General features: G+C 44.6%; 1 protein-coding gene across 1 annotated transcript in view; it reads right to left on the bottom strand.

Annotated features, from left to right (window-relative positions):
• The window catches only part of GABRA1 (gamma-aminobutyric acid type A receptor subunit alpha1), a 52,396-nt gene that overhangs the window by 15,785 nt on the left and 12,448 nt on the right, over positions 1-24,163 (bottom strand). The window contains exons 3-5 of the mRNA XM_084832393.1: positions 10,894-10,961; positions 4,190-4,410; positions 2,006-2,088 (exon numbers count right to left, since the gene is read on the bottom strand). Of these exons, the coding sequence (XP_084688519.1) occupies positions 2,006-2,088; positions 4,190-4,410; positions 10,894-10,961 (372 nt within the window). The remainder of the gene's footprint in view (positions 1-2,005; positions 2,089-4,189; positions 4,411-10,893; positions 10,962-24,163) is intronic.

Here is a 24,163-nt window from a genome sequence, read left to right as displayed (position 1 = left end):
ATCAAGTCCAACCCCCTGCTCAATGCAGGAATCTAAGCCAAAGCATCCCTGACAGATGGCTGTCCAGCCTCGTCTTGAACACCTCCAGTGTGGGAGATCCCACCACCTCCCTAGGTAATTGGTTCCACTGTCGTATTGCTCTAATTGTCAGGAATTTTTTCCTGATGTTCAGCTGGAATCTGGCTTCCTGTAACTTGAGCCCATTATTCCATGTCCACTACATCTTGTAGTGTCGCAAGTTATGCCACTGGTGATTATTGCTTGAATATCCATAAACCTTGAACCCATAAACCAACCTTCACCAACCTGGTGTCCTCCAAATGTTTTGGACTACGGCCCCCAGCATTCCTGATCATTGGCTATGCTGGCTGACAGTCTGATGGGAGTTGATCTCCAAACTATCTGGAGGGCACCAGGTTAGGGAGCTCTACCATATGCACTTTGCCTCCCGTCTATCCTCTGACCCCCCAAGATGGTTCATGCCACTTCAAAGAAGAGGCAGATCAGCCTGCTTCCAGCTGCTTCAGCTTTTAGATCTAGAGCCCATCCACTGCTTGGATGGTAGGCCCATTTGCATGTGTACTGTTTGGCATCCATCCCAAAGCTTTCATTTTCTTTAGTTCATCACAAGCCGTTCTACTTTAATATCCCATAAGGTGAATGTGTTGCGCTAAACACTAAATAACACAAACACTGAATATCCCATTTCTACTGGGAAAAGGAATGGCCATTGACAGGATAACATGCATTCTCTTAAATTATCATTCTGGCACCCCAATATAGAAAAGCTGTTGGCAAAAGGAGAGAGTGCACCAGCTTTGAAAAAGGTCAGCTTTGAAAGCAGAAGCCTTTCCTGGATGCTAACATCTTCTAATGGCAGAAGGTCATTGGAGCTGTAATCACTCTCAAACACCTTTCAGATGAGAAATTATTGATAGGCTCTGGTACAAAGAATGGCTTTTCTCCAAGCGAGTGGCTACTGAAGCTCAGAACTGTAGCATCCCCAAGATGAGATGCCAGTATGGTGAGAAGGGAATGTGAGGCAAAGCATATCTCCTGATGGTCTCTCTCATTCCACAAGCTCCATCCACAACCCTGCACACATATTTTCAAAATCGCCTGTGTGGAGACATGTGAGAATAAACACAAGTAGGGATTATTGTCTGGCAGGCATTGGGAAGAACCTGCGTTGATCACTGGATCGTGAGGCAATGTCAGGAAACTCAGCTGGAACAAATGCAGATGCATGGTCATCATCCCATTGGTGTCCTGGATTGAGCAGACTCTTTCCTATTCATGTTTAGCCTGCCCTGTTTTGGTATTTTTGGCCTCAAAACACTCATTTATAATCCCAGTGTTCATTTTAGGGACTATCAACTCAGAAGTCTTCCTCTGAAAATCCAACTGAAATGCACAGGTACTATGTAAGAACACCCTTCTGTTTCAATGGGACTAGTATAAAAATATTCTCAGTGGACTGAGCACCTATTCTCATCCCTCCCGCCACACGCACACAAAACAAAATGACCCAAAGACTGCTTTCATTTGGACCTTTTAAAAATTCCTGTTCGTCCCTGAATATTTCTAAAAGCAGCTACAACCAACAGAAAATAATGGGTGTTTCATCAAAATTGCTTGAAGTAATTTATCATCACTGGAGCCAATTCATGCATTCTTTGTTTGTATGACTGAAATTGCTCTTTCCCTGACAAAATGTAGCTGCAGTCAAGCAGAAATGGGAAGCCTCTATATGCTGTGATATCACAGCGTTCTCCACATGTCTGGAGTGGAGCCATTTCCCTCTTTGGCTAATGCCTGTGCCAGATATTGGATTATATTTATTCATGTAGAAAATCTTCATTTAAAAAATAAAACTGCAGAGATTGGAAAAATGTGTGCACACACATACGATTCCAGGCTCTTAGATATCTTGTTCTGACTGTTAAGTGGGCTGTGGAAAGGAGTAGGTGGGGGTGGGGGAAAATGATCATTAAAATCAACTTACAGCTTCCAAATTTCAATGGGCAAGCATGTGCATCCATGGGAAAGTCTTCTAAATGCATTGGACATTCTGCCCTCACTGTGAGTCTACAAGGGGGTCAGAAGCAACAGAACAGTTTTAGTAACAAAAAGTGGCTTTAATTCAAATTATAATAAAAAGTATTCATTCAATTGCAGTTTGGTTAATATGCTATATCAAATGATCATTTGCACAAGCTTACTCAGAAATACTTTTGCTCACTTGTCCTAAAAGCCCATTTTTTATATATAGTTATTTTTTGCTCACCCTTCTAATGTCACCTTGCAAGTACCTTCATCCGTACCAGTAATATTTCCTGTTCACCTATTTCTATGTCTGTTGTAGTTTTACATTTGCTCTGTAACCTGCATTAATTAAAGGGTTCAATTGTTGAACTAGAATGGCAGGATAGAAATTCAGAATAAACCAATAAATAAAACTCAGAAGCCAGCCATTCTTTTTGCATGGAAGGCCAGTACAACACACCTACTCCAGTGCCCACTTCAACAGGACTACTCTGGAACAAAGGCATGTCAAGTGTAATTCTAGAATATATTAGCAAAGGTAGGTTTCCGCTAGAGCTCTTGTGTGTTTTTTTCCAAGAGTCATTACTTTCAATTTGTGCCAGTATCAGATTACTCAGGGCTGTGCCTGCTTCTGACCATTACACTCAGAGCAGAAAATGGCAGAATGCGCACATATATTTGCAGAGTCAGAAATATATTATTTATTCATTACATTTATATTCCTATCCTTTCTTCAAGATGTTTAGTGTGATACCCACACCACTTCCCACTTTATCTTCATAACAAAGATGAGGCCCATAGCTTAGGGGTGCTCCTTGACCCTGCATTGATCCTGGATCTTCTGGTGGTGGCAAGAAGTGCATTTGAACAATTATGCCTGGTGCACCAGATGTGATCCTTCCTGAATTGGTCTGACCTGGCAACAGTTATCCATGCCTTGGTTACATCATATTCAGACTGCAGCAATGAGCTGCTAACTGGCTCATGGTACTGAGACCATATTACACCTGTCCTGCAAGACCTGCACTGGTTGCCAATTGCTTTCCCTGCTTAATTCAAAGAGTTGGACTTAACTGATAAAGCCCTAAATGGCCTGGGACCTGACTGTCTAAAGTACCACCTGTCTCACTATGAACCTGCCTCTTGGCCTTTAGGAAGGGTGTAAAGATGCATCTTTTCAATTCAGCCTTTTAAAATAAGTAGTTTTAAAAAATAATGTTTAATGTTTTTACTGTTTTTATGGTTGCAGTGTTTTCAATTGTTTTCAGTTGTTGTACACTGCCTTGATCACATTTTAGCAGATGAGGTGGTATATGTAAATAATAAAATAAATAATAAAATTTTAAAAGCCTGTGAGGTAGGTTAGTTGAGAATTAGCGCCTGACTGGTCACCCTTGTCTGAGTGGAGCCTGGCGCCTGGGCCTCTCCCATACTAGTCCAACACTCTGACCGTCCCATCATGCTGGCTGCAGGAAAAATCCTAGCCATTTGGTAAAATGGTATCCTCGTACTTGTATCTGAGCCTTGCAGAGATATAGACAATTGCTCTTCCATTTTTCCTGCTCTTTCCTTTTTTGCTCCTTCATTGGGGTCTGCCAAGCAGGCCAGAAATGCTCCCCTGCCCCCGCCTAACTATGCTCCATCCAATGAGCTGTTTATCTGCACTGGATAAGGAACACAAGATGAGAGGATCCCATTCTGCCCCTCTAAACAGCATGCTGGGTATGCCAAATGAGACAAAGCCCTGCTTGTCATGTGCAGCCTGTAGTGCCATGGTGCAAATTACTGTTTATGCCAGAGCAGCTACAGCTCATCTATAAGACTGGGATGTGAGAGCCTAATCCCCAAACCTACTAAAAGTGAAACATGCAGCCTTTTGTGTATCCCCCAAAATTCAGTGGAACTAAGTCAGCTTAGAGGTCAGAAAGTAAAAAGAGAAGCAAAAAGGGGAAGAAATATTGACACAGAAAACAGCTGTGTTCAATTTATCTTTTTTACAATGTACATCATTGCAGTATCTAAAATCCGAATATAAATCTTTAAAAGAAAAAAAAGAGTGGAGTACGACAAGAAACGATTCATAAATGTTATACTTATGCAGTACTTTCTCATAAATGATAAGGCGCCATGTTGCAATGCTCACCTCATTGTATAGAGCAGCGTCCCATCTTCTGTAATCCGCAAGAGTTTGTTAGGCATAGTCATGTTGTGAGCTACTGATTTCTTTCCATTGTGGAAAAAGGTATCAGGTGTCCATATTTTGCTGGCCATTAAATTATTCAGTCGGAGGACTTGCATGGGTCCTTTGAACTTCAGTCTTTCATCCCTCCAGCTTTGCCGGAAAAATACATCTATTGTGTATTCCTAAAATTAGACAATTGGGAGGTTTGAATATAGTTCATTTGGCACTGGGAACATTGGAGACAAAGAGGCTTCAAGAGCAATGCTGAGCTAAAAAGTATCATGAGTATGTCTTGATTTTGTTTGCTTTATCATTTTGAAGGTAATAAAGGGGGATGACTAGAGGGATGAGGAAAGTGAGCCCCATCTCACAGAAAATGAGGATTCCTGAAACCACAAGCAAGTGGTGGCTAGGGTGGCCATGTGTCCTGCTTTACAGGCGACAGCTCTATATTTGAAGTTATCCACTATTTCAGGGGTGGGCAACTTGCAATCCTCCAAATGCTTTGGCCTACCATTCTCATGATCCTTCACCACTGGCTATGCTGGCTAAGGCTGATGGGAGTTGTAGTCCAAAACATTTGGAAGGGCACAAGTTGCCCACCCCTGTATTTGAAGGACTTCCCAGTCCAAGTCTGGTTTAAAAAACCATAGGTAGGGAGATCAGGGAGGGGCCTTGAAGTTGCTAATCCACAGTTAGCATTTTGCATAGGTGTGTGCATTAGCACAGGCAAATTTTATGCAATCCCATGTCCTCTTTTTTCCACTTTTTCTTTGTTGTCAATGTCTAAGGGGCCAGCCTAGGGGTGGTGAGGAGTTGCACAGGTCAAGAAGTGAGTTGTGAAACTAAGGCAACACATCTGTAGGAAATTGAGGGAAAGAGCCAGAACTCGGTGAAGGGGCTTGCGTAACTCAGTAAAGCCATAAGCTGTGCCGTGCAGGTCCATCCAAGACGGACAGGTCATGGCAGAGAGTTCTGACAAAATGTGGTCCACTGGAGAAGGAAATGGCAACCCACTCCAGTATTCTTGCCAAGAAAACCCCATGGAACGTATCACAAGGCTAAAAGATATGACGCCGGAGGGTGAGCCCCTCAGGTTGGAAGGTGTCCAATATACTACTGGGGAAGAGCAGAGGGTATTTCCAAGTAGCTCCAGAAAGAGTGAAGCGGCTGGGCCAAAGCTGAAAGGACACTCAGCTGTGATGTGTCTGGTGGTGAAAAGAAAATCCGATGCTGTAAAGAACAATATTGTTTAGGAACCTGGAATGTCAGATCAATGAATCAAGGTAAGTTGGAGGTGGTCAAACATGAGATGGCAAGATTGAACATCGACATCTTGGGAATCAGCGAACTAAAATGGACAAGCATGGGCAAATTTAATTCAGGTGACCATCATATCTACTACTGTGGGCAAGAATCCCTTAGAAGAAATGGAGAAGCACTCACAGTCAACAAAAGGGTGGGAAAAGCAGTACTGGAGTACAATCTTAAAAACGATAGAATGATCTCAGTATGAATCCAAGGCAAACCATTCAACATCACAGTAATTCAAGTCTATGCCCCAACCACTGAGGCCGAAGAAGCTGAGGTTGATGGGTTCTATGAAGACCTACAACACCTTCTAGAACTAACACCAAAAAAAGATGTCCTCTTCATCATAGGGGATTGGAATGCTAAAGTAGGAAGTCAAGAAATCACCGGGATAACAGGCAAGCATGGCCTTGCTGTACAAAATGAAGCAGGACAAAAGCTAATAGAGTTTTGCCAAGAGAACACGCTGATCATAGCAAACACTCTTTTCCAACAGCACAAGAGACGACTCTACACATGGACATCACCAGATGGTTAATATCGAAATCAGATTGATTATGTCCTTTGCAGCCAAAGATGGAGCAGCTCTATACAGTCAGTAAAAACAAGACCTGGAGCTGACTGTGGCTCAGATCATGAGCGTCTTGTTGCAAAATTTCAGCTTAAATTGAAGAACGTCAGGAAAACCACTAAACCATTCAGGTATGACCTAAATCATATCCCTTATGAATATACAGTGGAGGTGAGGAATAGATTTCAGGGATTAGACCTGATAGACAGAGTGCCTGAGGAACTATGGACAGAGATCCATAACATTGTTCAGGAGGCAGCAACGAAATCCATCCCAAAGAAGAAGAAATGCAAGAAAGCCAAGTGGCTGTCTGATGAGGCTCAACAAGTAGCTGAGGAAAGAAGTAGGGATGGGGGAGAATTTCTCCCCGAAACTTCGGGGGGCCGAGTGCCAACGTGTTCAGCCCCCCGAAGTAGTTTTGGGGAGAAATTCTCCGCACCCCCCCCCGCACCCCCCCCCCCGGGACGGGACTTACCTTTCCCGAATGTCCCTCCCGGCGGTGGGTCCGGGTGGCGGTTCAGCAGGTCTTCGACAGGGGCAGTGGCGGCAGCCGGTCTTTCGACCGGCTGCTGCCGCTGCCATTCCAATAAAAGTAAAAAAAAAAAACACGCCCCCGTGATAGGCTACATGACGATTAACGTAGCCTATCATGGCTAGATTTTCAAAGTCAGCCGTGATAGGCTACGTAAATCGTCACGTAGCCTATCACGGGTGACTTAAAAAAAAAAAAGCGCGTACGGCTAATGGCGGCCCCCATAGGGAGCCGCCATTTGCGTTCCTTATTTGGTTGCTGTAGGCTACGTAAAGATTATGTAGACTACGGTGAAAATAAGGGCAACGCTATTTGCGTTGCCCTTATTTTCGCCGTAGTCTACGTAAAGATTTTTTTTTAAAGTCACCCGTGATAGGCTACGTGATGATGAACGTAGGCTATCACGGCTGACTTTGCAGATCTAGCCATGATAGGCTACATTAATCATCACGTAGCCTATCACGGGGGCGGTTTTTTGGTTTTTTTTTTACTTTTTATTTCGCGGCTGGGCGAGGCGCCTCCTCCCTGGCCTGAATTTCGGCCGGGCAAGGCGGGAAGCCTCCCCCCTGGCCTGAATTTCGGCCAGGCGAGGCGGGAAGCCTCCCCCCCCAGCCTGAACTTCGGGGGGAGCAGCGAAGCGCCTCCCCCCCACCACGAAGCAAGCTGCGAGACCAGGTAAGTGGCTTTCGTGCACTCCTAGAAAGAAGGGAAGCGAAAAGCAAGGGAGAAAGGGGAAGATATATCCAACTGAATGCAGAGTTCCAGAGAATAGCAAGGAGAGACAAGAAGGCCTTCTTAAATGAACAATGCAAAGAAATCGAGGAAAACAACAGAATGGGAAAGACTAGAGAGATCTTCAAGAAAATCGGAGATCTCAAGGGAACGTTTTGTGCAAAGACGGGCATGATAAAGGACAAAGAAGGCAGGGACCTAACAGAAGCAGATGAGATTAAGAAGAGGTGGGAAGAATACACAGAAGAACTATACAGGAAAGATCTGAATGTCCCTGATAGCCATGATAGTGCGGTCACTGAACTGGAGCCGGACATCCTAGAGAGTGAAGTCAAGTGGGCCTTAGGAAGCATTACTAACAACAAAGCTAGCGGAGATGACAGTCTTCCAGCTGAGCTATTTAAAATCCTAAAAGATGATGCTGTTAAAGTGCTGCATTCAATATGCCAACAAATTTGGAACACTCAACAGTGGCCGCAAGACTGGAAAAGGTCAGTTTACATTCCAATTCCAAAGAAGGGCAACGCCAAAGAGTGTTCAAACTACCGCACAATTGCGCTCATTTCACATGCCAGCAAGGTGTTGCTCAAAATCCTACAAGCTAGGCTTCAGCAGTATGCAAACCGAGAACTACCAGAAGTACAAGCTGGGTTTCGAAGAGGCAGAGGAACTAGAGATCAAATCGCCAACATTCGCTGCATCATGGAGAAAGCAAGAGAATTCCAGAAAAACTTCTATTTCTGCTTCATTGACTACGCTAAAGCCTTTGATTGTGTGGATCGCAACAAACTGTGGCAAATTCTTAAAGTGATGGGAGTACCAGACCACCTTACCTGTCTCCTGAGAAACCTGTACCAGGGTCAAGAAGCAACAGTAAGAACCAGACATGGAACAACCGATTGGTTCCAAATTGGGAAAGGAGTACGACAAGGCTGCATATTGTCACCCTGCTTATTTAACTTATATGCAGAGTACATCATGAGAAATGCCGGGTTGGATGAATCAGAGGTCGGAATTAAGATTGGTGGGAGAATTATCAACAACCTCAGATACGCAGACGATACCACCCTAATGGCAGAAAGCGAAGAGGATCTCAAGAGCCTCTTGTTGAGGGTGAAAGAGGAGAGTGCAAAAGCTGGTTTGAAACTCAACATTAAAAAAATGAAGATCATGGCATCTGGCCCCATCACTTCCTGGCATATAGAAGGGGAAGAAATGGAAGCAGTGACAGATTTTACTTTCTTGAGCTCCAAGATCACCGCAGAGGGTGCCTGTAGCCATGAAATTAAAAGACGCTTGCTCCTTGGGAGGAAAGCTATGGCCAACCTAGACAGCATAGTAAGAAGCAGAGACATCACCTTGCCGACAAAGGTCCATCAAATCAAAGCTATGGTTTTCCCAGTAGTAATGTATGGCTGTGAGAGCTGGACTATAAGGAAGGCTGAGCGCCGAAGAACTGATGCTTTCGAACTGTGGTGCTGGAGAAGACTCTTACGAGTCCCCTGGACTGCAAGGAGGTCAAATCAGTCCATACTAAAGGAAATCAACCCTGAGTGCTCATTGGAAGGACAGATACTGAAGCTGAAGCGCAAATATTTTGGCCACCTAATGCGAAGAGAAAACTCCCTAGAAAAGACCCTGATACTGGGAAAGATTGAAGGCAAAAGGAGAAGGGGACGGCAGAGGATGAGATGGCTAGATAGCATCACCGATGCAATGAATATGAACTTGAGCACGCTCCGGGAGAGAGCGCAGGACAGGAAGGCCTGGCGTGCTATGGTCCATGGGGTCACGAAGAGTCGGACACGACTGAACGACTCAACAACAACATATATATATATATATATATATATATATATATATATATATATACACACATACATACATACATACATACATATATCCATCCTGCTCTCTGCCACCCATGCCCCCTGACCTACCCTCTCAATGCACCTGAGAATGACAGACTGGACATCACATATGTATAGAGCCCTATGTGCATAGACACGGACATGCATAAGAAGGAATTGCATGAATTATACACCGCAACATTGTATAAATCACACAAATCCACCCTACATGAATTACGGTCTGTGCATATTGGCTTCGGCATGATGTCCAGTTGTAAATTGGCTGTGCCAAGGGGAGAGGGCCATGGGCACAATTACAATCTTCCACACACATTGATAATAACAATATCAGTATATGGGGAGAGGGGCAGGGTGGGAGAGAAGTGATTCATTGATAAAGTCATGCTTTGGAGAAAAGCAATAGTGAATTTTTCAAACCATTTTGCAAAAAAACAAAAACAAAAAAAATCATAAACAGAGCAGGGCTTCAGCCCTCAAAGTGCCTCTAACCATATTCATGCTCCATACTTTTCAGAGTTCTCAAAGGGAGTATTTGGGAATTAGTTCTGCAGTGATATTTGCAGCTCCTGAAAGAAAATGGCTTTTCAACTGGTACATCTTATTTGGGACATATATGCATTACATATACATAATTTACTACATATAGCAAAACTGCATCTAGCTGAGAAAAGCATTATAAAATGTAGACTTGTGGCACAAAAGGTATGAAGAAACAGTCTTACAAACTTTAGCAGGTCCTCCTAAATCCTTTATTTATTAATAATGTCCATACTCAGCATTCAGGAGTGTTTGTTTGGGCTGAAATAATGCTGCTTTGTGGCTTAACACAAGTTGCTGAAGTCCCAAAGGTATGCTGAAATCCTTCAGATGCATTACAAGGTTTTGGGTTGACTTTGAGCCTTCATGTAACAAACTGGATGATGAAATATTTAAAGGCTTGAGTAGTCAGGCTTCAGCTCAACCTTACAAAATGTTTGCTGGAAATACCGATTCAAATCGAATAAGTGGAACACCAATCCCCAAATGAGTGTGTGTGTGTGTGTGTGTGTGTAAAATCAGATTATCTATTCTATATCTTATCAGTAACTGTTTTGAGCATGGCCTGAATAATTTACTGGAGATTTAATAATTGAATAATTTACTTGGAGACATCCAAGATTTACTGGATGTCTCTGAATAATGCCTTCCCCACCTTCTCCTTCAAATGACCAACTCACAAGATGACATCCCATTTGCAACTGCTTGCCCATGTTGGAAAAGCTAGTACTGAGTGAGCCAAATGTTCAAAACATTTCAAATGAATTGAATTGTCTAACTGGGGATGGCATTCAAGGTGAATGCTTAAAGGCGCAATCCTATGCAGGTTTAGACAGAAAAAAAGGCCTGCACCTCCCAGCATGCCCCAGCCAGCCATGCTGGCTGGGGCATGCTGAGTTGGAGGCCTTTTTTCCATCTAAACCTGCATAGGATTGTGCCTTAAGTGTGCTTAAATAAGTGTCCTTAAATACAGTCAATGTGAAACTATGGTATAAATGTAGAAAGCAGGTTGGGCAGAAGACTAAATGATGATAGGTTAGTACAGATGTCCACACCCTTCATGAAGGCTAAGAGATTTTAAGAAACTGAAAGAAGATAGGACAGCACTTACCATATCATGGTCTGAAACAGGCCCAAAGCTGGTGACAAAGATGTCAGTCTTCACTTCAGTTACACGCTCTAATGAAGCAGGAAATTAGGAGAATGAGTACTTATCAATAGCTTTCATTAGAACCAACCACCAAAATAGAGAATGTATTGACTTTGATTGGATGCTCTAAAATTAGAGGGGCACCTGCTTTGCATGCAGAAGGTCTCAGGTTCAGCTCCAGCATCTCCAAGTCAGGCTGGGAAAGACCCCTGTCTGAAACTCAGAGCTGCTGCCACTGAGATGGGCCAATCATCTGAGTCAGTACAAGGCAGCTTCCTGTGTTCAAAACTGGTCCACAACATGGTTTTGATCATTTAGGTCCAGATTGCAAACCTTCTGTGTGCATGTACCTACAAATTCTTCTCAGCCTTCCTTCTTAGAAGGAGCCCCCACAATGCCCTCAAGATACTCTTTAAAATCTCTCACGTTCAAACCACAATTTAGTGATTTAGCATGAGGACTCTTAAAAGGGCAGATGCTGCTGGTGTGCATACATTATTTGCCACACATCCCTCTTTTAAAAGCCATGTGTACGTACAGTACATATGCAGTGGTACAGGCTGATTAGTATGGGTATACCCCTACCACCTTGAGGCAGTCAGTGCATCATGGGCGACACTGGCAATCATTGGGTCAGTTCAAGGCTGAGTCATAATTAGAGTAATTCCATTGAAACATATAGGACTTAAGTTGGTCATGACTAACACAAGCCCCTTTGGTCTACTCTAAGTGTGACTCAGTCTGTACCCAACCCAGTGATTCAATATGCTATAGTATAAACTGAAAAATTAAGAGAACAACTGCCATTTTCACTGTTGTTTTTCTAGAAAGTAAAGATTGATATCGTACTATTCCAGCTGTAGTTGTATTGTCGTGCAGTGACTGCTGCTCCTTTTTCATTATTCACAGGACTGACAATCATATGAATGATATTGAAAAGGCATTTGGATAGTGGCATTTCCTAATTAGCCATCCAGCAAAATGGATGTGGCCTAATCAAATCTACTTATGAGAATATTAATTGCCATAAAGAAAGGTAAAGATTTTCTTGACATTTCATTGGGTTGGAGTTTAATCCTAAAGAGGGTCACAATGAGAATTAACCTCAAAGCACTGCGAGTGTAAGGTTACTCCTGAAGGAAATATTCATTCTGAAAAAATGAGTCCTCATTTCTTTGCTAAGCAAAATGCTTTGGAATTGAAGGCTGTGATCTCACGGTAATTAGATTTACATTTTGCCTCGGTTTATATGCCTCACCTGGTTTCACTCAGGAAGGAAGTCCAGCCTATGCACCTCATACTTTGATTACACCCCACAACAACCCCACCCCTTTTGGATGCAAATGTGGGAGGGTCCATCCCATGAACCTGTGCGCATATATATATATATATATATATATAGAGAGAGAGAGAGAGAATTATAGTACTAGTAGAGTAGACTAGGCCCTCAGGGGATGGACCTCCCTCATTTGCATCCAAAAGGGCTGGGGTTGTTGTGGGGTGTAATCAAAGTATGAGGTGCATAGGCTGGAGGTGCATAGGCACCATTTCTCTGTTCCAAATCCCACCACCATCAACACACACACACACAGTGGCTTTTCCTGGACTTAGATCCAGCATCTTTGTTCTGCTAGCAGAAAAATATCACTGGCAGAATGGGATCTCTACATCCTGTCCTTCCCCCGAAGTCCCCCCCCCCACGATCTTCCCACATCTGCTTCAGAGTGGTGGGAGACCCTCTGGAGGAGTTTTGCAGAGCATGTGGTGAGGGGTGGGCTGTAAGTGAATGAAAGGGCATGGAAGTCCCATTCTGCAAGTGGTATTCTCTGCTGGCAGAACATCAGTGCTGGATCCAGTCCCTGGAAAACAGGTTGCCTGGGTTTAGTTACAGAGATATGTGTATAACCATACAGTTGGGCCTCAAACCAGCCCTGGAAAAGTTACTTATTACTATTTATGTGCTGTTGTTTTTAAGTTGTGGAAACAAAACAGTGTTCCCTTAGGTCTAGTGAAAGCAAGATGAACATGGCACATATTTTGTTCTGAGCACTGAAACAAAGAAAAATGGATCCATAATCTGCTCAGGCATTGTCATTTTGAAGTCTTTGGAAAGCTTCCCATTGTTTGAAAATAGACCTGGATCCTATCCCAAATCAAGAGAGGATAGGAATTTAATAGGGAATCAATATGGTAGAGCCTTTGAATATGAAAACTGTAAGTTTACAGTCTGTAAGTTTACAATGATGTAGTTAGCTCTCTGTAGTAGTAGAAAAGCCAACCACATGCATCAGTTGGGCTTGGTACTGATTGACTGATTGCATTTCTATACCACCCATAGCTGAAGCTCTCTCGTCAGCCGCTCTTAGTTCTCACTGAAGTTGTAAATCAGTATTTTGGCTATGCCCCTTCATATTGCTACACAAAAACAACATCTCTCTGAAGAAAAAAGCAGATAGGGGAAGTAGGGTTCTGGTCTAGTCTGGCCTGGTTTTCTGTGTCCAGGTTAGAGCCCTTTTGTGCATTTGAAGCAGAGGTCTTGCACAATGAGTTGGAAGCAGAACAGTAACTGTGGCTCCACTCTGCTCCTCAAATGGTGCTTTATCTCCATTGCTATCTCCCAGTGCTCCATCTCCGTGGCAAAAGTGATCAGGCATTACTGAGCTGGTATTGGCCACCTTACTGCTAGGTCTTCAGTGTATTTACTCAGAAGTAAGTCCAATTCTGTTCAGCAAGACATTTAATTGGAAATCGTGCTTAGAACTGCAGATTTCAGTCAACCCAGGCCTCCCCCTTGACGTGAGGCTCCTGCAACATCGTAAAAACGTCTCTTTGTCATTTCCTTCACCTGACCCACTTCCTTTAATGATTCATTTCCTGAATCCAGCCATTTCCTCATTTAAAAATAATAATAAAAAATCTGCTCATGTGCTTAATCCAACAATGGAAACACTTAATGTAAGGTCATAGAAAGAAAGAAAGAAAGAAAGAAAGAAAGAAAGAAAGAGAAAGAAAGAAAGAGAGAGAGAGAGAGAGAGGGAGGGAGGGAGGGAGGAAGGCAGGCAGGCAGGCAGGCAGGCAGGCCGGCCGGCCGGCCGGCCACAGTTGCCAAACTGATCTGGGGTGCTTCCAGACAGAAGGCTTCCAGCATTACTAGTCAGAGGGTATGGTGCTGCAAGTCTCTTTTTTCCCTTAATGGATTTTCTGCAGTAAGAAAAAAGGTAGAAGAAGCAGTGGGAAAACACAGAAGGGTTAGGAGTGGAAGATGACAACTTCTGTACACAGAGAGAGAGAGACACACACACACACACACACCCCAAAAAATTCCATGAATGAGTAGGGTGATTGCACAATAAAAGCCTCATCTGGAATCATCCTTAGTTCTGAACCAAGCTGGGGTTCTATTTGGTCCAGCCATGATTTATAATCTCCATTTAACTGATTACTTAAGTAGCGGTATACTGCTTGTGTATTTAAGGGACATTAAGGACTTGTGACAGGCGCGCGCATGTGCGCGTGCGTTTGTGTGTGTGTACTAATGTGTGAATTCCTTTTTGGGGAAGTTTGGTGGTGGGGTGAGGTTGGGGATGTTCTCCACTTCAGCAGATCTGCTTACTGTTCCATGGGGAAAAAATCAGAATTGGGGAGAGGGTAGTGAGTGGTTAAGCACTTTTGTGCAACTGCTGCAGTTGTTCTTAAAATCCAAAATGGACATGGGGTGGAGCAGAGAAGAGCAGGAGGAGCCAGAGGTCTGAACTCGAGAGGGACTCTTCACTCTCCATGCTTCCCGCTGCTTTCTGGCACTGCTTCCTCTTTTTCTCTGGGCAGCTCAAAGGGGGGACACTGCACACATAATGAACTGCTGGCTGCCACTTGCCATCCAGCAAGCAAATAATGAAGCATTCTCTACCCTTGCTCAAGCCAGTCTGGAGTGGGAGGCACAGGCAAGGGCAGCCCCTATGTTTGCATCTGGACTGTTACTGCAAGTTTTAAGCCAAAGGGCTCCTTCACACTAGGCTTTTATCCTGCCATTGAGATTGCTCCTTCGTGGGGTTTGTGGGGTCTTTACATGATGCCGTGATCATCCCAGGCATCTCCTGCACTAAATGCCCTTCATTCCGCTTTTAAATAGATCGCAGATAATGAGCTATCAAATTACCGCATTGTGTTCCACTTCAGTTTCCTCCGTCAAAAGAGTTAAAGCGGCAAGAAAAGGAGTGAGATCAATGAATGATAATGGAAGACTCAGCTTTGGGGGAGAAGCGGGGGGGAGAAGTGGGGGGGAAGTGGGGAGAAGAAGCGGGGAAGGAAGCACGTGTAAAGGGAGTCAGTTGTGATCTTGCATTTAAAATGGAAGCAGAAAGCCTTGTTTTAAATGCAGGATTTTAGGCTGGTGTAGAGATGCCCAAAATGCAGGGAGAGGGGAAAAGGAGAAGAGTCAGGGGTCTGAGTGGGCTGCACGCATGCGCACGCACACATGCACACACACACACACACACACGGGCTCCTTCTTTTCCCTTCTTCCTCTCTCCAATAAAATGTGAGTAAAATGAAGCATGCCAACTCCACAATAAATGCTTGTCTGGAAGCAGCCCAAGAATTATTCAGTTATATGTGCTCCACACACAGCCTGAAGTGGAATCCCACAGTCACAGGTTTACCACCTCAGAGAGAACTCCCCTCAGTCCAAAGGTGGGGAACCTCATTCAGCCTGAGGGTGACATGCAATTTCAGAGAAGCTCTCAGGAGCCACATTCCAGTGGTAGGAGGGGGGTCAAAGGCAAAATGGGCCAAAATACCAAATGACTGCTGGGGTGCAGTGTTTTGCAACAACTAGAAATACTCCAACAGTTCCAAACAATGACAATATATTGAGCTACAACCCTACAGCACCATACCACAACTTTATACAAACATCCCTCTAGTCACAAATTGCATCATTTGACAATCATCACTCATGTTAAGCGGCACTCTCTTTTTTTTCTTTTCCTCCTGTGTCAATAACCAAATTTCTCCATTGTTCTTTAGAAAATAATTCCTGGGTGCTAATAAGGGAAGTGCCCTTTCATAAATTTGGGGCTCTCAAAAAGACAAACAACAACAACCCTGTTTGTTTACCACTTTTGCAATTTAATGATTCAGGTGTGCTTTGTTAGATGCTCTGAGAAATCATGAGTCATTTTTACACAGGACAGACCTTCACAGCAACTGACTCACAGGGTTTGGGTATCCATTCACAATGAAAGGCAACTTTTTATTTTTATTTTACCTTTGCTTAGCATACTGAGGGTTCACACTTAAGAGGAGATCGTGTTCTTTTGGACTACAAAACCTGATGACAATGGGTTAGATCAAAACATAGACATACCTAGATTAATCCCATTGGAATCCATGAGCCTTAAATTGATTTCAGTGGGTCTACTCTAAGGATGACTATATCTGGATCCAACCCAGTATTTCCATAAGAATTATTTATAGGATGCAACTTAGGGTCCTGCATAGCTTAGAAATGAGACTATCGTTCATCAGGGTTCCCCCCCATTGTATATTTATTTATTTATTTATTTATTTATTAAATTTATTAATTGCCCATCTGGCTGGTCACCCAGCCACTCTGGGCGATGTACAACACACCATAAAACAATTTAAAACAATAAAATTCTACCATAAAAAAAATTTTAAAATACCCTAACCCACCCCAAATGCCTGCCTGAACAGCCACGTTTTTAATGCATGATGGAAGCTAATTAAAGAGGGGGCATGACGGAGTTCCCTAGGGAGGGAGTTCCACAGAGTGGGGGCCACCACAGAAAAGGCCCTCTCCCTCGTCCCCACCAGTCTAGCTGTGCTGGCTGATGTATATATGTATCCTACCCCTCCAACGTTAGGTTATCCAATTGTATCCTCAAAATATCCAGTAATATGTATTAGACTGAGAGATAGTGACTGGTCCAAGGTCATCCAGTAAGCTCATAGGTGAGGGGGATTTCACCAGGTCTCTTTCGCCGAAGCCTCTATCAATTACACCATATCACCTCCTCATTGGATGAGTAGAGAATAACTGATTCAGGACATCGGGGTTGCATCCAACTCTTGCGCAAGTGTGATGGGGCTTCCCCATCTTTTCCTCCTCCTGCAGCCCCACACGCATGCCACAAAGCTGCCTTGGAGGGTCCCCCAATCCTCCAAACCAGTATTGGGGGGTGTATGGGGGCTGCAGGGGAGGGAGAAATTCATTCTGCCAGCCACTCCCTCCCACTGACAAAACAGCACCATTGGATACAACCCTAGGTGATAAGAAGAGCAAAGATTGGTGAAGCAAAGTTACCTATGTTACCTATGCTTTATAGAATTTATAATTGTTACCTATGCTTTATAGAATTGGTGGAAATACTTTGCAATATTACCAATATTTATCTTTGCAGTCATCCATGTTTCTCATTCTCCTAACTGTAGAGTCAATGAATATAACAAGCTAAGATCTGACAACTGGCACTAAGAATGAGTTGCACTGTACACATATTGCTCAGTGCCTGTAACATCAAGTGATGACTTACATATGTGAAAGAACTCATCACAACTCAAAGCCTATAGAACTTTCATCTCACCTGGTATTACTTCAGACTCAGTACTTTCCAGTGAAGGCATTTCATACATTCAAGCAGTGATTTATATTACTCAGTGATGAGACAGGACCTGCCTTTCATGCATTCATTATGTGAAGGGGGTCCACATGTAGAAAGGGGCAGCAGTGGGGTTGCACATCTGCCCCTGCCATTGAGATCAAACAGCTCCCTGGTCCTGTCGTCTGATGTCCACATGATACCCGTGGATGTCTGAGATGGCGAAACCTATGTATGTAGAAGCCTGCATGCATTGGCTTACCCGTCTGAAATTCCCATGCCTGACATGTGAAGGTTAGGCGGCAGGACCAGGGAAATGTGGAACCTCAGGGGTGGATCCAGGCCCACTGCCCCTTTCTATGCATGGACCCCTTCAGACAGTGAATGCAAGAAGAGGGCTAGTGAGTGCTGAATGTGAACATGTGAACAATCCTTTACACTTGCTATGGAAAATTATTTGGTTGTTCTCATCCACTTGAGATTCTTCTGAAGGGCGACTAAGGCACATGACTAAAGGTCACCTCATAAATATATTAGAAGCCAGAGGGCTGGAATGAATTGTATATTTTTATATAATCAGTATACAGATATGATCAAGGTCAATGCAAGTCACCATTGTGCAGTTATGCTATAGTCTTATTCTGAACTTGTTATACTTGTGTTGGGTGGTGGGAGGTTGGGACTGTCAAGATTTCTGCTATGTTAGATTTGTTTGGGTGGTTGCTTGTTTTTAATTGCTTAAGGGTTGTATCCAATGTTAGTCTTACTTAGAGCAGACTCATTGAAATGGATTGGACTTAAGTTAGACTAACATTAGATCCAACCCCATGTGCTGGACTCTGGACCAAATTGTGACCAAAACTGCAGCCTGATATGAAGACTTGTGGCATTGGGTTGCTTAAAATAGGAGGTACTAACATTTGACAGTGCTGTGGCATACAATATGATGCTTTACATTTATTTATTTATTTATTTATTCCACCCAATAGCCGAAGCTCTCTAGGCGGTTCACAAAAATTAAAACCACAAAGCGCAGCATAAAACAATATAAAATATGAAAGCTTAAAACCACAATATAACAGTACAACCAGAATGAAACGCAGCAGCAATGCAGAGATTTAAAATGCAGATATAAAACATCAGAGCTAAAAGACTAGGGGGTGTCTCCACCAGTAGTTTACTCCAAGCTGGCTGCATGTTGAGGTTGGTAGGGATACATGACGTCATAGCCATAAAGCAGCCACCCCAGAGCTTAACAGGGAAAAACTGGATTTCCTGAGACTGCTTAAAGTCAGATTCTTTTCCTTAAGTTGGGTTCTCCCCGGTATAGTTGCTGTGTGCCTCGACCCCACATTTACCTTGGGTATGCTAGCCCTGCCCAGGGGTGTGCCTTTCACCATGACCCCAGTCAAGGGGTGTTTCCTGTGTGTTTCCCATCCCTGCACAAACCAATTAGTGTCTCCTCAGAAGTAACTCCCATTGTGGTCAGTGACGTTCACCCTCTTACTGCCCACATCAGTACTTACAGAGATTCCCCTCAATTGAAATGGCACAGTTTAAAGCCCAATTCCTTAAGTGCTGTAAAGTGTGATCTCAAGGCTCCAATTCTCTGTTGTTTGCTTTATTGCTTTAGGAAGTAATTACTTCAAGCCTTCCTTATAGAGATCCTGCAGGGGACTGGTTTCCATGTTTGTATTTACTGCTCTCTTTCCCACAACAAACCCATTAATGTCTCCTCAGAAGTAACTCCCATTGTGGTCAGTGAGGTTCACCCTCTTACTGCCCACATCAGTACTTACAGAGATCCTCCTCAATTGAAATGGCACAGTTTAAAGCCCAATTCCTTAAGTGAAGTTAAGCACAACCTCGAGGCCCTGATTAGGAAGTAACTAATTCACAGCGTCATTATAGAGATCCTGTGCAGTATCAGTTTGGTTAGAAAGGGGACTGGTTTCCCATCCCTGTGTCCCCCCCTTTTCCCAGCACAAGCATATGTGTGTCTACTCAGAAGTAACACCTATTGTGTTCAATGAGGCTTGGGGTTTGTTGGGAGGCTTGTCTTACAAATGCACACAAGGGTAAGTAACTACTTTGCACCTTCCTTACAGAGCTGGTGGGGGGAGCCTCTATTATTGGTTGAGTGGGCCCTGCTGCTCAGATAACATTCACTCATGGAGTGACGTTCACTCCAACCCCCAACCCCCTACCCAGAAGTAAGTTATGTGAAGCCACTTAGAATGGTGTGATGTACACCCTCGTGGAACCCTGCCTGAACCAAAAGCAGCTCCTACAAAAATGTGGGTGAACCACTCCTCCCTTCTCCTTCCATTGTCATGGAAACAGGGCCTAGGAAGCTAAAATGCTAAAATACCAGGAGAATAAAAAGGTCTTCACCTGGTGCCAGAAGGAGTACAACATAGGTGCCAGGCAAACCTATCTAGGCAGCTCATTCCACAGCTGGAGTGCTACAGCAGAAAAGGCCCTTTTCCTGGTAGCCACCCATTTCACTTCCTTTGGCAGGGGCTCACAGAGAAGGACCTCTGAGGATGATCTTAGTGTCCGGGCAGGCACATATGGGAGGAGGCGAGCCTTCAAATAACCTGGCCCCAAACCATTAAGGCCCCAAACCATTAATGGCCCCAAACCATTAATACCAGCACATTGCATCGGGCCCAGAAATGAACTGGCAGCCAGTGCAGCTGGAAAAGTACTGGCTTGTTGGCCAGTCCCTGTTAACAATCTTGCTACCCTATTTTGGACTAGCTGAAATTTCTGCACTGTTTTCAAAGGCAGCCCCATGTATAACGCATTGCAGTAATCCAGACAAGAAGTTATCAGAACATGGATAAATGCAGCTAGGTTATCTCTGCCCAGATAAGACCATAGTTGGTATTCCAGCCTAAAATGTAACAATGTTACAGACACCATAGCTGCAAATGCAGTCATACAAATATATTGTTTCAGGGCATTCTGATTGGATTAATAATGGTTTTGGACTTAATTCTTTTGCAAATGAAAGCCTTGCTTTAAAGCATTTTTTACCACCACATTTTAAAAACCTATTTCCATAATTTATGGAACTTAAGACCTATGAACTCCTAAATGGCCGGTATCCTGCATATATCAGGGAACTCTCAGGGTTCCTTTCATTAACCATCCATTGACAAATGGGATCAAATGCACCCTAACTGGGAGTGGGGGGAACGTTTGTGTCAGTCTTCCACAACTCCATGTCCAGGTAGTCCTCAACCAGGGCAAAGTGTAGATTGCTAGGTATGTCAGGAGCGCCCTAGCTGCCTCTTACAGTCCCCTTCAATAGCCAACTCAAGACACAGATGAAGAGGATTCTTTCCAAGGCTTTATTCCATTTATAACTTAATGACTCTTTCAGATGCTAATCACCAGAGACTAAGCAAGGAACTGCACTGGGGTAGTTGGCAGAGCAGCCTAAGCTCCAGGTAAGGCAGCTGGTCCCCATTTGAAGGAACAGAGCAGGAAGACTCTGAACTTATGGGCTATGGAGAGGTCCTCCCTCTTACCCTTGGGTCCTCAGGACGCAAGCGGCAGAGCTCCTCCTCTCAGCGCCCTCCATCTGTTACTGCTCCCTGCATCTGCGCCAAGCATCCAGCAAGGCTCCCTCCCCTGCTCTCTCGCTGCCAGGGTCACTATCTCTCTCAGGGATGCAGGCAGGAGGAATCTCTCCCTGCTACTGTGCCTGTGAGCAATGAGCGAGCTCCTCTCCCACAGGTTGTTGCTCTTCCTCAGAATCAGAACTGTTCTGGGGCTCTATGGGCTCAGTTTCTACCCTGACAACGTAGTACTTCGGGAAGCCTCCTCTTTTTAACTGAGAAATTGATGTGTTTATTCTTACAGCTTGGGAGGGGGGATTCTATCCCTATCAGAATAGCTGAGTCATCTCAGAAACCATGTCCATGAAGGAGTAAGGCTCAAAGTGACTGCCAACTTGCCAAGTGCTGTTTCACATTATCATGTCTACGTCAAAACCTGTTGTTTCCATTTCTAGTGGGAAAAGAGCATAGAGGATGGATTTTCATAATGCTCGGGATGGCGGAGAATTCTGCCACGGATTCCAGTGAGGCCAGATTCTGTAGAAACTGCCCCTCCCCGGAATCCGTGGCGGAATGGCCTCCTGCCCCCCGCACGGAATCCCCTGGGACGGCACTTACCTGGGGCAGATGCGGCAGATGCGGCCGCAGATTCGGCGGCAGGGGCGGCGGCGGCGGGTGTGGCAGGGGCAGCAGGGGCAGCAGTGGGGGGCGGGGGCGGCGGCAGATTCGGTGGTGGCGGCAGGGGCAGCGGGTGCAGCGGCGGCAGGGGTAGCGGCTGGTCTCCTGGCCGGCCACGGCCAGGTGCAGCTTACGCAAATTGCGGCGGCTACGGCGGCCGCCATTTGCATTCGCTATTTTTCGCCATTCTAGCCTATGTAAATATTTTCGCCATTCTAGCCTACGTAAATATTTACGTGGGCTAGAACAGGGAAAAATGGTGAACGCAAATGGCAGCCGCCGTAGCCGCCATTTGAGTACGCATTTTTTTTTACTTTGCCATGATAGGCTACGTAAATATTTACGTAGCCTATCACAGTTAAATACAGGGATGCAATCTCCCTGCGTCCCTGAAAAAAACAATTTGCGCCCCTGCTGCCCAGCTGCCGGATGTCCGGCTGTGGGCGGAGCCAGCCGGCGGCTCCGCGGAATCCCCGCGGAGCGGAACTGTCCGGACAGGACTCCGGGGGGAGGGAGGGAGGGACGGAGCACCTCCCCCCCGTCAAGGATTCCGGGGGGTGGGACAGAGCGCCTCCCCCCCACCGCGAAGCAGATCCACAAAACGGTAAGTGGCTTTCGTACATCCCTATATAATGCACAGTTTACAGTGGGACCAAGGGGCACCAATGAGGTGCATCTAACGTTTCATCCCCAGACCTACAAGCTCACGCCAGCCAGGACAGAAGGTCTGAGGGGATCCTTGGTGGATCCTTTTCAGCTTGGTGGATACTTGTTTCCACCATCACCTCTCCACTGACCCTAGCCAAATGGGGGTGGTGGGATTAGGTACGTCAGCTCCAGGGATGGCACAGCTAACAGGCTCGGATCAGGCCCATCTGGTGGATCCAAAGCCAGGTCCTCCCAGCACCCCATTTGGGGGCTTTCCACCTCCCACTGCTGGTGGGAGAACCTCCATCGGCAGCTTTCCACCCACCTGGGCCCAGTGGGGACACCTGTCCCACTGGTCACCACATATGCTTCCAGATGCATTGTTTGTTTGTCTGTTTATCAGCATGTGCCTATTGGCCCATATCAGAAAGTTGTCTGAGCTGCTTAAAGTAAATATAAAACCCACTGGTGGCCACTGATATTCTCTTTTTCTTCTTCTTTATTCCAAAGATAGTGGCTGTTGCCTGTTTAAATCCACAAAGAGATAACACCTCTCAGGATACCAGAAAAACTTCTTTATTCTTAAGCAAGCCCAGTGCATTTTGGCCCAGATTTTCTTTGGGGCCTTCTTTGGGGGATTCTTTAAAATAACCTTTAGAGAACTTTGGAAGATATATCTCATACATTCAATAACTGGTGAGTTACTGAAAGATTCATCTTAGTAATGTAGGCTACCCATAAATGCCTTATTTAATTTTTATGAACAGCCCAGAGAGCTTCAGCTATTGGGCAGTATAGAAATGCAATGCAATGCAATGCAATGCAATGCAATGAATATATGCATACATACATACATACATACATACTGATTGCATTGCATTTGCTTGCTCTATATTTTTTCCACAATCAGGATATGTCTATGGCCTTGCAAAACAGAAGCTCCTAAAAGGTAAATGTGACTTCTGGTAAAATGCATTTCACCTGACAAGATAGTTGCGGGGAGGGGATCTTATTGTTACAGATTTTGGGTTTGGCCTCCATTTACTTTCTGGGCTCCAGAGCTAGTTTAACCTGAAACCACATTCCTGCTTGCTTACTTGACAGGCAGAGTGCCAGTGAGCAAGCAGGCAGCGGCATCTGCTGCTCCTCCTTCTCACCACCACCTTTGTTTGGGCCAGTGTGAGAGGCAGGTGAACAAGCAGGTTGCCATGGTGAAGTGTGGAGGAACAAGTCCAGGGGTCTCTTGTCAGTTGTCCCCTGCTGGGGTGTGGGCCCTCTGGAGCTGCCCAACCATGCCTACCCTTGATGCCAGTCCCTCCTTCATGTACTGGATACTGGAAAACAGCACAGTCAAAAGGCACATTTGTGTCACCTAGAGATCTGTACCACTAAACTGAGTTATAATGTACCTATATATCCTGACGGTACATAGTAAGCAACTGGCACATGTTATTTTAACATAATTGGCAGCTACTTTTTATGTACTTGATAGAGCCCTGGCCTCTCCCCAACCCCCCAACCCCAATCCCCCATGATTTTTTTAAAAAATGTAATTTATTATTGTTGCAGAAGAGATCCCCATATAATGCCACTTAGTTAGTAGAATTGATAATAAAAATTAATTCAATAATAGCACTCTAATGTATGAGTACAGGAGATGATGTCCAACATGAACCATCGCAAAAACAATGATGAGGGGTAAATAAGGATACTACT

The sequence above is a fragment of the Heloderma suspectum genome, chromosome 2 (assembly GCF_057233095.1).
Source record: "Heloderma suspectum isolate Gila_16-S chromosome 2, 16-S_ref, whole genome shotgun sequence".
NCBI lineage: Eukaryota > Metazoa > Chordata > Lepidosauria > Squamata > Helodermatidae > Heloderma > Heloderma suspectum.
Note: the sequence above shows the minus strand (reverse complement) of the source record. Positions and strands in the feature narration are given on the sequence as shown.